Here is a 16318-nt window from a genome sequence, read left to right on the forward strand (position 1 = left end):
AATTATATACATTACTGTGTTGGTTAATTTTTGGCCATTACCATGACAATGGAATAAATGGTTGCTTGATAAGATTGTACCACAGCTTTTGGAAAATAGAGCAGCAAAATTGTCATTGTAATATTCTTACACAGAAAAATAGATATAGTTGGTGGAGAGAGAATAAGGCCAGTGAAGCCCACTACATGGGATTCAAGGAGTTGCCCAGATAGAGCCAGAGAGACAGAAAGGACTCACAGAGTCAGCGCCCTTTGCAGTGAGAGTTCAATCCACAGGCTCTGAATCTGGGCTGACCTTGAGACCTGCTCCAGCTGATGCAGGTGAGAGAGGGCAGAGATCTGGGACAAGCATCATGATGAACTTTCCTTAAAAAGCTGAGGTGTGACTAGCATAGTGGGAACAGGAGGGACTTATCTTGAGGCTAAGATTCCTTTTAAGAGCAGAGAGTCGGGGGTTAGATCCCTAACATATTCTTTTGTAATCAGCCAGTGACTTGTCCTAAGGCAGGGCATGCAGTCTTACCCAATGCATCCCAGGGCTTGGGAGTGGCCACTCTCCTGGAGCGGCACAAGAGGTTTGTCCTGCAGAATCCCCTAGAGGGCTGGCTGTGGATAATGACATGCTGTCTCCCACCAGAGACAGACATTGGGAGACCACCTAACAAGCCTAGTCCCTCGATCTTTTACCTTTTTCACATTCTTGAAACTCCATAAAAGACAGAATCCCAGCTTTTGGGTGTGCCTCTCTCTGAGGTTGCCCACACTGCCCCTTGAGTGTGCACCTCTTTACTTTCAGTTAACTTCTCATGGCTCAACCGACTGCATTTTGTCTCTGCACTCTCCCAGTTGTACGTGTCCATGTTACTTGGCTATTTCATTCTATTCTCTAGGCTTAAGCACAAGCCTTCCTCTGTCTCTGTCCCACTTCAGCGTGGCAGGGAGGGGCTACTGGGAGCTCTGATCTGGGCTACAAGTTCCCATCCACAGGGCTTGCAGCCTCATACTCGCTGGCAGGCTGCCTGAAAATCCCCTTTCTTTGCCTTTGAAAGTTCTCAGAACATCATCTCACTCCATCCAGTGCTCTGCGGCTCCCCTAAATCCTGGGGTGGGAGGGACTCAGTCCACATGGTGCAGATCCAAGCGGACCCTGGGCATCAGTGACTCTGGCTTTAGGAGTTGGCAGGGGAGGTGCCCTATGCCCAGGAGTTCAGTGACCTTCCCTGATTTCTGTTCTTCCTTGCTCTCTGCAGCCTGCAGGGCAGCGGTCATTCCCTCCTACTTTGCCTTAATGGATTCCTTCCTCCCCTTGTGCTCTGACATCCCTGACTCCAAGCCACAAACCTCCCAACAATGCAGTGAACTGAGGAAGGATTCTTGAGTAAATATTCTGAAAATTTAGTAACAAATTAAGAATAAATTATAGATCATTGGGCAAAGGCAATGAAGAAAATACCATGCAATAAAATTATGACTATATATATATTTATCTACTTATCTATCATCTCTCTGTCATCTACCTGTATCTGAGAAGAAGAAAAAAGGATGAACTATATGAAACTTTTTAAATTTAGTGATTTATGGGGCTCATATGACAAATCAAAGTTTGGAGGTGTGTAATGCATAAGAATCTCTTCCATGTTAGGTAGATAAAGATCTCACATTAATTTTTAAAATGGCACAAAATTTCAGTGAAGAAGAATTTGCAGATGACTATAATACAAAAGAGCATATGAATGATAAAAATGCAAATTAAATCCACAAACAGGGCCTTGCTCTTCTACTTGTAGAATCACAGACAGGAAACAGGATGGTTATCAGTGTTTCTGTAAGTGAAGGAAAAAGAAGGTGATATCCTCATATGGTATATCAGGATAGAAACTGAATGGGAAGCAGGGTAAAATATGAATCAAAAAGAAATTATTTTAAAAAAGTAATTATAGATTCAACGAATTACTTCCATAAAAATTAAATGTTGATTTATATTAACAAAACTATAGAAGAACAACATATTATGTTTCACTAATTGTATTTTTATTTTTGTTGATATATTTTCATTGAAATATAGTTGATATACAACATTATATTGGTTTCAATTATACAACATAATGACCCAAGCTATATACATTTTTAAAAATAGAAAAGTTGTATCCAAATTCTGTTAGTAAGGCAAAATATTAGTAGCTTTAAATATAATTCAAATATGATTTTTCTAAAACTATTTAAAGCATGAGAACTAAGTAGACAATTTAAATATTTAGGAAAATTAGAGTCATATATAGCATGATTCTACTTTACATCTGATCTATTTTTTATGGTCTATGTCTATTTACCTATAGGTATTTTTTAATTTATAAAAAAGAAATAAAATCTTAGATAAATATTATATTTAATGGTGCTTTTATTTTTCAGATAATCCAGTGTTCTTATTATGCTTTCACAGTATGAAAAAGATCATTTTATAAAATAGTTCAAAATAATTAAAAAATTAAATTTCATATTTTCTTTACACATAGAAAACAACTGAACTCTTGATATAATTTTAAAACAAAAGGCAGTTGAACAACTTGAACATTTTCATCCAAATGCTACAGCTAAATTCAGCATTGCAGTCCATGGCATGGGGGACGGGCACAGGAGGGAAACCACTGTGGAACTTGAGAGAACCGGTGAAGTGATGCCGTGGGGCAGAACAGAATGGGCATTCTGTGCTACATGCAGGGTGCTTGCAGAGAACAAAATGCTGCAAGTTCAGGGCATGATTGTAGAAACTTAGAAGAGGGTAGCTGACCTCACGTGCCATCCTGCCCACACTCCCTGCGCAGGGTCTTGCTCCTCCCCACCGGGCTGGCCCCTTGCAGGAGACACACATCCTCAGCACCATACAGCTTCCTTCCTGCTCTCCCTGAGAGGAGCTGAATCTTCCACTGTTATCCTCATTATAAATCCTGATTTGTTTGCATTTAGAGAGCTTATCCTGTGAAATACATGAACCCTTATGACGTGTCTGCTCATTTCTTTACTTTCTCTCTCTTTCTTTTTCCTGTGAGCCTGCAAACTGTACTAAAACAGGGACTCCATCTGTCTTATTCACAGTGCATTCCCACACTGTAGCAAAGAGCCAGGTACATGACAGGCACTGAACAAACACCAGTGAAGACACTATTGAACAGAATATGTCCCTCATTTTTCTACACATTTTTACATTGTTTGCTCACTTTTCAAAATCTGATTCTCACAATCTGACTCAGTTTCTTTTCAGAACAATGTTTTATATGTCCAGTGTCACTCATGTTGTTAATGTTCTCTGACAAATTCTACAATTTTTGGAAGACAGAAAGTTGATATTGAAGGCCAATGTTTCCCATAAACAATGCTCCAGGCTGATATTACACATGTGACACCTGTGCATCATCTCTTCTCCCTGTCCTTGAAGCAGAACTTTAGGATAATTACAGGTTTCATGATTTTGCACTTTGATTCACTTCTATTTAATTATGGTTCTTGGTTAAATTTGTTGTGTCCAATTGATTATTGAGGAGAAAATACTGCACATTTGTGGGGTAGAGATTGGACAGCATTCATAGTGCTTACAGTTTTATAGTACTTAGTGTTTTATGCTAGAAAGTAGCAGACATTGTCAGACCCTCATCCTTGTGACTTGAACCTGAGCCCCATGAGGTGGGATCTACTGTAACCACATCTAGACAGGACCATCAACTGAGGTTTCGCAGTTGTTTACTTAGAAAGTGAAAGAACAAACGTGGTTTGCCTCATTTAAACACTAGTATGTCTCCTTTGCCAAGGTGGGTTTCTTAGACACCGAGATGATTCATGTTTGGGGTCTCTGTCTAGAGTCTACAATCAGTGCAGAAGGGCTCTGTTTCTGGGATGATCCTCATGTGATGGGTTCCTACAAACATCATAAAAATAACCATATAATACGTCCCTTTTGGGAATGTATACAAATGAAATATATTCAACATTTCATTTTGGATATTTGTAAAGAGACCACATACTTGACAGAAGGAACAAGTGGAGGAAATATGCATATTACCTAAGGTAAATTTTCAAGGTGGCCACAAATGTTTTTGTGATTACAGATTTTAATTTCAAGTTGAAATTGAATTCCTAAAAGAAGTATCTTGCAAATATGCGTTAGGTGAAAAATAGCCACATGGAAGACACATTGTAATCTGCTAAATATATGAAACAATATTCAGATGGACTATGCCCAAGTCCTCTTGAAAAAGTAATCTACTTTCTCTAATAAACTGTAGTAGAGCCTTTTTGCAAAATTTGTTTGCAACTCTTATTTATATTTATGTCCAAATCCCAGTAACAAAAGCAATAGTAATGACTAATAAGAGCTTCCCAGTGGGTTTCATCCTACTTGGCTTCTCGGAATGGCCCCTGCTAGAAACCATTCTCTTCTGGGCTGTGATCCTCTTGTACACCATGATCGTCCTCTCCAACTCAGCCATCATCCTGCTCTCCTGTGTGGACCCTCGGCTTCATAGTCCCATGTACTTCTTTCTTAGTAACCTGTCCTTCCTGGATCTCTGCTTCGCCACAAGTGCTGCGCCCCAGATGTTGTTCAACCTGTGGGGGCCAGACAAGACCATCACCTACACAGGCTGTGCCATCCAGCTCTACGTGTTCCTCTGTGTGGGCGTCACAGAAGGCGTCATGCTTGTGGTGATGGCCTTTGACCGCTGCGTTGCTATCTGCCGGCCCCTGCACTACACCATCATCATGAACCGTCTGCTGTGCTGGAAGCTGGTGCTCACGGCCTGGCTGTGTGGCCTGCTGGAGTCTGTGACCCAATCTTCCCTCACATTCCAGCTGCCCTTCTGCTCCCACCACCGCCTGGATGACTTTCTGTGTGAGGTGCCTGCCCTCATAAGGCTGGCCTGTGGGAACACCTCTGCAAATGAATTGCCGATGTCCATCACTTCTGTTCTCTTGACCATTTTGCCAATGGTGTTGATCATGATTTCTTATGGCTTCATAGCTCAAGCTTGGGAAAAGTCCAGTCTGAGGAGGGAAGGCAGAAGGCCATTGCCACCTGCTCCTCCCACCTCACTGTGGTCCTCATGTTCTTTGGGACAGTGGCCATGGTGTACACAGACCCTAAGAACCAACTTGCTTCAAAGCACGGCAGGTTCTTCACCTTCTTCTATGCTTTGGTCACACCACTGCTGAACCCCCTCATCTATACCTTAAGGAACAAAGAAGTGAAGGGTGCCCTGCTAAGGCTGCTCTTTTAAAGGTGTACCCACAAAGAAGTAAAATGAGATCTTTTGAACTTGGAGGAAGTAGAAGTTCATGATACTCACCATTCCCTATCAGTGAGAATGTTTGAATCATCATTAAAAAAGGGTGGGTTTAGTTATAAGGCATTAATTATTATTTATTTTCCTTTATTCCCATGTTTTTACAAGTTATTTTTTAAAAAATATATCCAAATATGATGCTAGGTTTGGGCATCTAATGAGTAGTCAAAATATTTTGTCTTTGGAGGAAAAATCTTTGTGGAGTTAAATTTCAAAATCATCTATCTCAGGCAACATAAGTACCATGAGCTGAACGTTTTTAATTAAAAACTGTTAAATTACAACACATCTATTACTAATGAAAAGGCATAAAGAGAAATGTGTTTTATGTATTCTCACATGCAACTGGAAGGAAGGGAATTTTCCTGGCATTTCCCTAGGTCTTTACTATTTATATAGTCTTTCCTTTTAAATTTATGACAAGAAAATGTTGGCAATAAAGAAGAAATATCTCCTGCACTTATTGAACTATATAAAATAACTTCATTTCGTGTTGTGAGAAGATGAAGCCATTACAGATGCCTGTTAGAGTTTTGAATCCGGTTCAGCTGTGGCCAGTCTTATTCCCTGAGACAGACTGGTAACTTAAAAGTGACTTTAATAATGTAAAATAAGTATGAAAAATGTGAATGCCTCATTAATTCCCTGAGTTATCTCCTTTGTTATGAAATTGTACAAACACAGCTCTGTTCACATTCTATTGATTTTTAGCAATTGGAACTCAGGTATTTAACTGGTCCCACCAGTTTAATGCAATAATTCGAGTTGGAAGTATCCATTAAGTTTGCTGAAAGCGTCTAGACCCTTTTGCCGGTAGAAATCCCAAAGCTATGAGGTACCTTGTAGACCTATCTGTTCTCTGGCTTATCACGGAGGCTTTGCGGTGCTGTCAAATGTCATATGAAGAGTTAGTTAGGCAGAGGTCTGGGAGTAACATTCCTGGCAAATGCCTGGAAAGCAGATGGCTTAGAGCTAGAGGCTACAATTCATTTTGTTTATAGACCCTTGTAAACTTTGATGAATGTATTAACTAGATTACTTAAGAGACTTCAAAGGCAGCAGTGGCAGATTATCAGCACCTTAATCAACAGTGTGGGTTTACTTCTTGTACTTTCAAAGTCCAGTGTGGAGGCACACAGCTCTCTGTGCGGTTTTCGCACTCTGAGCTGCTTCTTCCTTGGGACCCGTCCATTTCCACGTGTGATCCCATGAGAGAATGGAGAGCTAGACAACTAAATGCTTCCTCCCAGAAGTTACACATGCCTCTTCCTCTTATGTTTCCCAGGACAGTGGAAGTCAATAGTCAAGTAGACTGTTTGAGATTTTCAAAAATAACTACACAATCGCAACATGACTGGGTGATAGGGATTATGGGAATGCTCACTGCACGGACATAAGGTAAAAGAGGGACGGAGCTGCTGAGGCTTCGTGGAGATGGGAGGAGGGTTTCACAAAGCTGAACAAGCAGAAATTCATATTTCAGAGTAGTTGCGATTGTGTGGAATTGTATTTGTAACAGCTGATGAAAACTTCATAGAAGGAAGAATTGCAAGAAATCCTTTGCACTGTTGGCTGAGCCAATGAAATGGCCACTGTGTGTATGTATATCTTCTCATTTATCTTCTCTTTTCACTATTTTGGTTATTTCAATATCCATTTAATCCTTTCTTTCAAATAACTTTATTATTTATTCCATTTATTTTCACTTTAAAATATTTTCTTTGCTAATATGTGACTACTACTGTCAGTCCTGTTAAATGTGTGAATCGATGCTTTTGAATTGCACACATGTCAACCACCGTTCACATGCTGAGTCAATTTATTAAGCGCAGGATCAGATGAGCAGAGATGCTCAGCAGATGGAGCTCTGGTTACCATTTTTACACATGGGCTCAATTTGCAATGTGTTTCAAGTGATTTGGGGCAAATGGCACTGAACTTTTCATATTGAGAGACTCAAAGAAGTGGAAAACACAACTAAATGAGAAATGAAGAGTCCTACCATTCACAAGCCAGAGAGATCCACAGCTAGAGCATTCTACCCAACAAAAGCAGGAGAGAACTTAAACATTCAAGACAGGCCATATCCTGGGCCATGAACATCCTGAAGAAATTTACAAGTACTGAAACTATATATAGTGTGTTTTCCTGTAGTAATGTTACCAAACAATATCAATAACACATTGCACCCACTTCATGAAGCTGTGAAACTGCTCCTGCCTGACAAGACATGACTGTGGAAATTTAACTAATGGACATATTGAAAGCAAAAGTGTTCTGGATTCAGAAAAACAGACATAGGATGGGTTATTAAATGGAAAACTTACAAACAGAATTTGGAAGAAAACTTCTAAAATAAAAGAAAGAAATCATAACAAATGGATGGAGAAAAAATAATTTTTTTTTTTTTTGGAGATAATTATTTTTTATTGAAGGGTAGTTGCCACACAGTATTACATTACATTAGTTTCAGGTGTACAACACAGTGATTCAACATTTATATACATGCTAATTCTAGGCACCAGCTATCACCATACCAAGTTGTTACAATATTTTGAATATATTCCTTATGCTATCCATTACATCCCGGTTACTTATTTATTTTACAATTGGAAGTGTGTACTTTTTTTTTTTTTTTTTGTTTTTGTTTTTGTTTTTGTTTGTGAGGGCATCTCTCATATTTATTGATCAAATGGTTGTTAACAATAATAAAATTCTGTATAGGGGAGTAAATGCTCAATGCACAATCATTAATCCACCCCAAGCCTAATTTTCGTCAGTCTCCAATCTTCTGAGGCATAACAGACAAGTTCTTACATGGAGAACAAATTCTTACATAGTGAATAAGTTACATGGTGAACAGTACAAGGGCAGTCATCACAGAAACTTTCGGTTTTGCTCATGCATTATAAACTATAAACACTCAGTTCAAATATGAATACTCATTTGATTTTTACACTTGATTTACATATGGATACCACATTTCTCTCTTTATTATTATTATTTTTAATAAAATGCTGAAGTGGTAGGTGGATACAAGATAAAGGTAGAAAACATAGTTTAGTGTTGTAAGAGAGCAAATGTAGATGACCAGGTGTGTGCCTGTAGACTATGTGTTAATCCAAGCTAGACAAGGGCAATAAAACATCCACATCCAGACTATGTGTTAATCCAACCTAGACAAGGGCAATAAAACATCCAAAAATATGCAGAAGATTTCTCTCAGAACAGGGGGGTGAGGTTCTAAGCCTCACCTCTGTTGATCCCCAATTTCTCACCTGATGACCCCCCTGCGACTGTGCCTGTCTTAGGTTGTTCCTAAGTTGAGGAATCTTACCCGTCTCTGGCTAACCAGTCATCTTCCGGGGCCATACAGGGAAATGTAAAGTTGGTAAGTGAGAGAGAAGCCTTATTGTTTGAAATGGTTAGCTTTTTACTTCTTTGCATATTTATGCCCTGTAGCTTCTATGTCCAGCATTTGTCTTGAGGTATCTTTAAAACTTGGAAGAATTATGATACTCAGTAAATTTGATATGAGGCACGAATTCTATTAAAGGGTTGTAATTAGGAAGGAAGAAGAAAAGCTATAGAAGTAGCAAGTGGAAGAAAACATGGGAAGATTGATTATTTCTTTGACATATCTTCTTGTAGAGTAACTTCAGCATGGATAGGTTTTAAGCTACTACTTATATTGTGCACACACATTAACATAATAGGAGTATAGTTACATAACCAAAGCATACCTGTAATTACCAGCCATCCCTAGTGAAACCAAGAAAACCAGTTAGGCACCTTGGGCATTTGTGAAAACTTATCTATGATATGGTGGATATTGTCCAACTGAACTTGAACAGTCTGAGAGAAATCAGACAAATTAAAACAACCCATTACTGGGGAATGTTCACATCCCATATGTTCTTTTAACAGTAAATAGTCTGTAGTTGTAAGATATTGGAGCGCTACAATTTGCACTTCTCCTAATTCTTGATTGAGTTCCAACAGTATAGATCCAGTCAAATTTGTTGTTTTACTGTATGCACAGGCCAGCTTAGATATCTCCTTCTTCATTCCCATGGCAAGTCCAGGAACTGGTGAGATGAGTGCATCTACAGCTGCAGCTGTGTATGGATCTTTGTTGGGGTTTTTTGATGATCATCTTCTGGCATGAGTCTTCCAGAGAGTGCTGATGTTGAAAGTTCTTTTTCATATCGTATCTTAGTTCATTTTCGGGGTAGCCCAATTAGGCTTTGATCCTCTGTATAAACACAAACAGACCCTTTGCCTACACTTTTATATGCCCTTTATACCCTTGTGTAGAACACATTGGAGGTTATCACACAGGAACTGCCTTTTCTTTTTTTTTTTTGGTATCACTAATCTACACTTACTTGATGAATATTATGTTTACTAGGCTCTCCCCTATACCAGGTCCCCCCTATAAACCCCTTTAGAGTCACTGTCCATTAGCATAGCAAAATGTTGTAGAATCACTACTTGTCTTCTCTGTGTTGTACAGCCCTCCCCTTTTTCCCACCCCCCCATGCATGCTAATCTTAATACCCCCCTACTTCTCCCCCCCCTTATCCCTCCCTATCCACCCATCCTCCCCAGTCCCTTTCCCTTTGGTACCTGTTAGTCCATTCTTGAGTTCTGTGAGCCTGCTGCTGTTTTATTCCTTCAGTTTTTCCTTTGTTCTTATATTCCACAGATAAGTGAAATCATTTGGTATTTCTCTTACTGCGCTTGGCTTGTTTCACTGAGCATAATACCCTCTAGCTCCATATAAGTTGCTGCAAATGGTAGGATTTGCCCTTTCCTTATGGCTGAGTAGTATTCCATTGTGTATATGAACCACATATTCTTTATCCATTCATCTATAGATGGACATTTAGGTTGCTTCCAATTCTTGAATATTGTAAATAGTGTTGCGATAAACATAGGCGTGCACTGATCTTTCTCATACTTGATTGCTGCATTCTTTGGGTAAATTCCTAGGAGTGCAATTCCTGGGTCAAATGCTAAGCCCGTTTTTAGCATTATGATATACCTCCATACTGCTTTCCACAATGGTTGAACTAACTTACATTCCCACCAGCAGTGTAGGAGGGTTCCCCTTTCTCCACAGCCTCGCCAACATTTGTTGTTGTTTGTCTTTTGGATAGCAGCCATCCTTACTGGTGTGAGGTGATACCTCATTGTAGTTTTAATTTGCATTTCTCTGATAATTAGCGATGTGGAGCATCTTTTCATTGTCTGTTGGCCATCTGTATTTCTTTTTTGGAGAACTGTCTGTTCAATTCCTCTGCCCATTTTTTAATTGGGTTATTTGTTTTTTGTTTGTTGATGTATGTGAGCTCGTTATATATTCTGGACGTCAAGCCTCTATTGGATGTGTCGTTTTCAAATATATTCTCCCATACTGTAGGGTTCCATTTTGTTCTATTGATGTTGTCTTTTGATGTACAGAAGATTTTTTGCTTTATATAGTCCCACTTGTTCATTTTTGCTGTTGTTTTCCTTGGCCAGGGAGATATGTTCAAGAAGAGGTCACTCATGTTTATGTCTAAGAGGTTTTTGCCTATGTTTTCTTCCAAGAGTTTAATGGTTTCATGACTTACATTGAGGTCTTTGATCCATTTTGAGTTTACTTTTGTATATGGGGTTAGACAATGGTCCAGTTTCATTCTCTTACATGTAGCTGTCAAGTTTTGCCAGTACCATCTGTTGAAGAGACTGTCATTTCACCATTGTATATCCATGGCTCCTTTATCAAATATTAATTGACCATATATGTCTGGGTTAATGTCTGGATTCTCTAGTCTGTTCCATTGGTCTGTGGCTCTGTTCTTGTGCCAGTACCAAATTGTCTTGATTACTATGGCTTTATAGTAGAGCTTGAAGTTGGTGAGTGAGATCCCCCCTACTTTATTCTTCTTTCTCAGGTTAGCTTTGGCTATTAGGGGTCTTTGGTGTTTCCATATGAATTTTTGAATTATTTGTTCCAGTTCATTGAAGAATGTTGTTGGTAGTTTCATAGGGATTGCATCAAATCTGTATGTTGCTTTGGGTAGGATGGCCATTTTGTCAATATTAATTCTTCCTAGAAAGGAGCATGGGATGAGTTTCCATTTGTTTGTGTCCCCTTTAGTTTCTCTTAAGAGTGACTTGTAGTTTTCAGAGTATAGGTCTTTCACTTCTTTGGTTAGGTTTATTTGTAGGTATTTTATTTTTTTTGATGCAATTGTGAATGGAGTTGTTTTCCTGATTTCTCTTTCTGTTGGTTCATTGTTACTGTATAGGGAAGCCCCAAATTTCTGTGTGTTGATTTTGTATCCTGCAACTTTGCTGTATTCTGATATCAGTTCTAGTAATTTTGGGGTGGAGTCTTTAGGGTTTTTTATGTACAGTATCATGTCATCTGCAAATAGTGACAGTTTAACTTCTTCTTTGCCAATCTGGATTCCTTGTATTTTTTTGTTTTGTCTGATTGCCGTGGCTAGGACCTCCAGTACTATGTTGAATAACAGTGGGGAGAGTGGCCATCCCTGTCTAGTTCCCGATCTCAGAGGAAATGCTTTCAGCTTCTCGCTGTTCAATATAATGTTGGCCGTGGGTTTATAATAGATGGCCTTTATTATGTTGAGGTACTTGCCCTCTATTTACACTTTGCTGAGAGTTTTTATCATGAATGGATGTTGAACTTTGTCAAATGCTTTTTCAGCATCTATGGAGATGATCATGTGGTTTTTGTCTTTCTTTTTGTTGATGTGGTGGATGATGTTGATGGACTTTCGAATGTTGTACCATCCTTGCATCCCTGGGATGAATCCCACTTGGTCATGGTGTACGATCCTTTTGATGTATTTTTGAATTTGGTTTGCTAATATTTTGTTGAGTATTTTTGCATCTACGTTCATCAGGGATATTGGTCTGTAGTTTTCTTTTTTGGAGGGGTCTTTGCCTGTTTTTTTTTATTAGGGTGATGTTAGCTTCATAGAATGAGTTTGGGAGTGTCCCCTCCTCCTCTATTTTTTGGAAAACTTTAAGGAGAATGGGTATTATGTCTTCCCTGTATGTCTGATAAATCCGAGTTAAATCCATCTGGCCCAGGGGTTTTGTTCTTTGGTAGTTTTTTGATTACCACTTCAATTTCATTGCTGGTAATTGGTCTGTTTAGAATTTCTGTTTCTTTCTGGGTCAGTCTTGGAAGGTTGTATTTTTCTAGGAAGTTGTCCATTTCTCCTAGGTTTCCCACCTTGTTAGCATATAGGTTTTCATAGTGTTCTCTAATAATTCTTTGTATTTCTGTGGAGGTCCATCGTGATTTTTCCTTTCTCGTTTCTGATATTGTTGATTTGTGTTGACACTCTTTTCTTTTTAATAAGTCTGGCTAGAGGCTTATCTATTTTGTTTATTTTCTCGAAGAACCAGCTCTTGGTTTCATTGATTTTTGGTATTGTTTTATACTTCTCAATTTTATTTATTTCTTCTCTGATCTTTATTATGTCCCTCCTTCTGCTGACCTTAGGCCTCATCTGTTCTTCTTTTTCCAATTTCGATAACTGTGACATTAGACCATTCATTTGGGATTGCTCTTCCTTTTTTAAATATTCTTGGACTGCTATATACTTTCCTCTTAAGGCTGCTTTTGCTGTGTCCCACAGAAGTTGGGGCTTAGTGTTATTGTTGTCATTTGTTTCCATATATTGCTGGATCTCCATTTTGATTTGGTCATTGATCCATTTATTATTTAGGAGCGTGTTGTTAAGCCTCCATGTGTTTGTGAGCCTCTTTGCTCTCTTTGTACAGTTTATTGCTAGTTTTATGCATTTGTGGTCTGAAAAGTTGGTTGGTAGGATTTCAATCTTTTGGAATTTACTGAGGCTCTTTTTGTGGCCTAGTAAGTGGCCTATTCTGGAGAATGTTCCATGTGCACTTGAGAAGAATGTGTATCCTGTTGCTTTTGGATGTAGAGTTCTGTAGATGTCTATTAGGTCCATCTGCTCTACTGTGTGGTTCAGTGCTTCCGTGTCCTTACTTATTTTCTGCCCGGTGAATCTATCCTTTGGGGTGAGTGGTGTGTTGAAGTCTCCTAGAATGAATGCATTGCAGTCTATTTCCCCTTTTAGTTCTGTTAGTATTAGATTCACATATGCTGGTGCTCCTTTGTTGTTTGCATATATATTTAGAATGGTTATATCCTCTTGTTTGACTGTGCCCTTTATCATTATGCAGTGTCCTTCTTTATCTCTTGTTACTTTCTTTGTTTTGAAGTCTATTTTGTCTGATATTAGTACTGCAACCCCTGCTTTCTTCTCGCTGTTGTTTGCTTGAAATATGTTTTTCCATCCCTTGACTTTTAGTCTGTACATGTCTTTGGGTTTGAGGTGAGTTTCTTGTAAGCAGCATATAGATGGGTCTTGCTTTTTTATCCATTCTATTACTCTGTGTCTTTTGATTGGTGCATTCAGTCCATTAACATTTAGGGTGACTATAGAATGATATGTACTTATTGCCATTGCAGACTTTAAATTCGTGGTTACCAAAGGTTCAAGGTCAGCCTCTCCCTTATCTTACTGCCCAACCTAGCTCGTTTATTGAGCTGTTATATACACTGTCTGGAGATTCTTTTCTTCTCTCCCTTCTTATTCCTCCTCCTCGATTCTTCATATGTTGGGTGTTTTGTGCTGTGCTCTTTCTAGGAGTGCTCCCATCTAGAGCAGTCCCTGTAAGATGTTCTGTAGAGGTGGTTTGTGGAAAGCAAATTCCCTCAGCTTTTGTTTGTCTGGGAATTGTTTAATCCCACCGTCATATTTGAATGATAGTCGTGCTGGATACAGTATCCTTGGTTCAAGGCCCTTCTGTTTCATTGTATTAAATATATCATGCCATTCTCTTCTGGCCTGTAGGGTTTCTGTCGAGAATTCTGATGTTAGCCTGATGGGTTTTCCTTTAAAGGTGACCTTTTTCTCTCTAGCTGCCTTTAAAACTCTTTCCTTTTCCTTGATCTTTGCCATTTTAATTATTATGTGTCTTGGTGTTGTCATCCTTGGATCCTTTCTTTTGGGGGTTCTGTGTATTTCCGTGGTCTGTTCCATTATTTCCTGCCTCAGTTTGGGGAAGTTTTCAGCAATTATTTCTTCTAAGATACTTCCATCTCTTTTCCTCTCTCTTCTTCTTCTGGAACCCCTGTAATACGGATATTGTTCCTTTTGGATGGTCACACATTTCTCTTAATATTGTTTCATTCCTAGAGATCCTTTTATCTCTCTCTATGTCAGCTTCTATGCGTTCCTGTTCTCTGGTTTCAATTCCATGAATGACCTCTTGCATCCTATGCATTCTGCTTATAACCCCTTCCAGAGTTTGTTTCAGTTCTGTGATCCCCTTTCTGTGATCTCCCTCCGGACTTCATCCCATTTCCCTTGCGTATTTCTCTGCATCTCTGTCAGCATGTTTATGATTCTTATTTTGAATTCTTTTTCAGGAAGACTGGTTAGGTCTGTCTCCTTCTCTGGTGTTGTCTCTGTGATCTTTGTCTGCCTGTAGCTTTGCCTTTTCATGGTGATAGGAATAGTTTGCAGAGCTGGGACGAGTGACGGCTGGAAAGACTTCCTTTCTTGTTGGTTTGTGGCCCTCCTTTCCTGGGAGAACAGCGACCTCTAGTGGCTTGTGCTGGGCAGCTGCGCACAGACAGGATTTCTGCTTCCTGCCCACCTGCTATGGAGTTTATCTCTGCTGTTGCTGTGGGCGTGGCCTGGCTCGGGCAGCTGCTCCAAAGTGGTTGAGTCGCGTTGGAGGGGTAGCAGCTGTGAGGCTATTTATCTCTGTAAGGGGCCTCCCTGTTCCCTGCAGCCCAGGGGTTAGGGTGCCCAGAGATCCCCAGATTCCCTAAGTCTGAATTAAGTGTCCCGCCCAGTCCCTTTAAGACTTCCAAAAAGCACCCACCAAAGCAAAACAACGACCACAAAAAAAAAAAGAAAAAAATTTTTTTAATTAAAAAAAAAAAAGGTGGCCACTCGTTTTTCTTTATTCTCTGGCACAAGCCTCAGTCATCTGCTCATCGGTCTTGCTGCCCTGTTTCCCTAGTATTGGTGTCCCTATCCCTTTAAGACTCCCAAAAAGCGCTCGCCAAAACAAAACAGCAAAAAAAAAAAATGATCTCTCGCTTTTCTGGTGTCCTCCGGCGCCAGGCCTCCGGTGCCCACTCACTTTTCTTGCTGCCCTGTTTCCCTCGTATTGGGGTCCCCAGCCCTTTACGACTTCCAAAAAGCACTCGCCATAACAAAACAGCAAAAAAAAAAAAAAAAATTGGTCTCTAGCTTTTTTTGTTTCCTCCTGCGCCTGGCCTCCGATGCCCCCTCACTGTTCTTGCTGCCCTGATTCCCTATTATCCAGGGCCCCCTGCGCACGCACTGTTTCTGCACTCTGGCTCGGATGGCTGAGGCTGAGTGTTCGGCAGTCCTGGGCTCCGTCTCCCTCCCGCTCTGGTTATTCTTCTCCAGCCGGGAGTTGGGGAGATGGGCGCTCGGCTCCCGCTGGGTCAGGGCTTGTATCTTACCCCCTTCTCAAGGCTCTGGCTTCTCTCAGGTGCAGATGTGGTCTGGATATTGTCCTGTGTTCTCTGGTCTTTATTCTAGGAAGAGTTGTCTTTGTTATATTTTCATAGATATATGTTGTTTTGGGAGGAGATTTCCGCTGCTCTACTCATGCCGCCATCTTCCAATCCCTCCAAAAAAAATAATAATTTTTATAGGGAACAAAATAACTCTTTCAAAAGGGAACTTAATTAATCTTAAGCAACATAAAAGCAGATATTAAACTAGAATAACAAACTTTAAAATAGTATAGGAATACAAATGTTTTGAACTTTTAAAAAATTGAAGTATAATCAATACACAATATTATATTAGTTTCAGAAGCACAACATAGGGATTCCACAATTATAGGCATTACAACATGCCCCCCCAGAGTAGGTGTAGTTGC

The 16318-nt window shown here is 39.7% G+C and overlaps 1 protein-coding gene across 1 annotated transcript; it reads left to right on the plus strand.

The window, feature by feature from the left end:
• Positions 1-4352: 4352 nt before the first annotated feature.
• LOC118919979 (olfactory receptor 2H1-like) lies at positions 4353-5266 on the plus strand. The gene is given in 2 exon segments (XM_036900411.2): positions 4353-5019; positions 5022-5266. Coding segments are annotated over 2 exon segments (912 nt in total).
• Positions 5267-16318: the final 11052 nt, after the last annotated feature.

This window comes from Manis pentadactyla, chromosome 13 (assembly GCF_030020395.1).
Source record: "Manis pentadactyla isolate mManPen7 chromosome 13, mManPen7.hap1, whole genome shotgun sequence".
NCBI lineage: Eukaryota > Metazoa > Chordata > Mammalia > Pholidota > Manidae > Manis > Manis pentadactyla.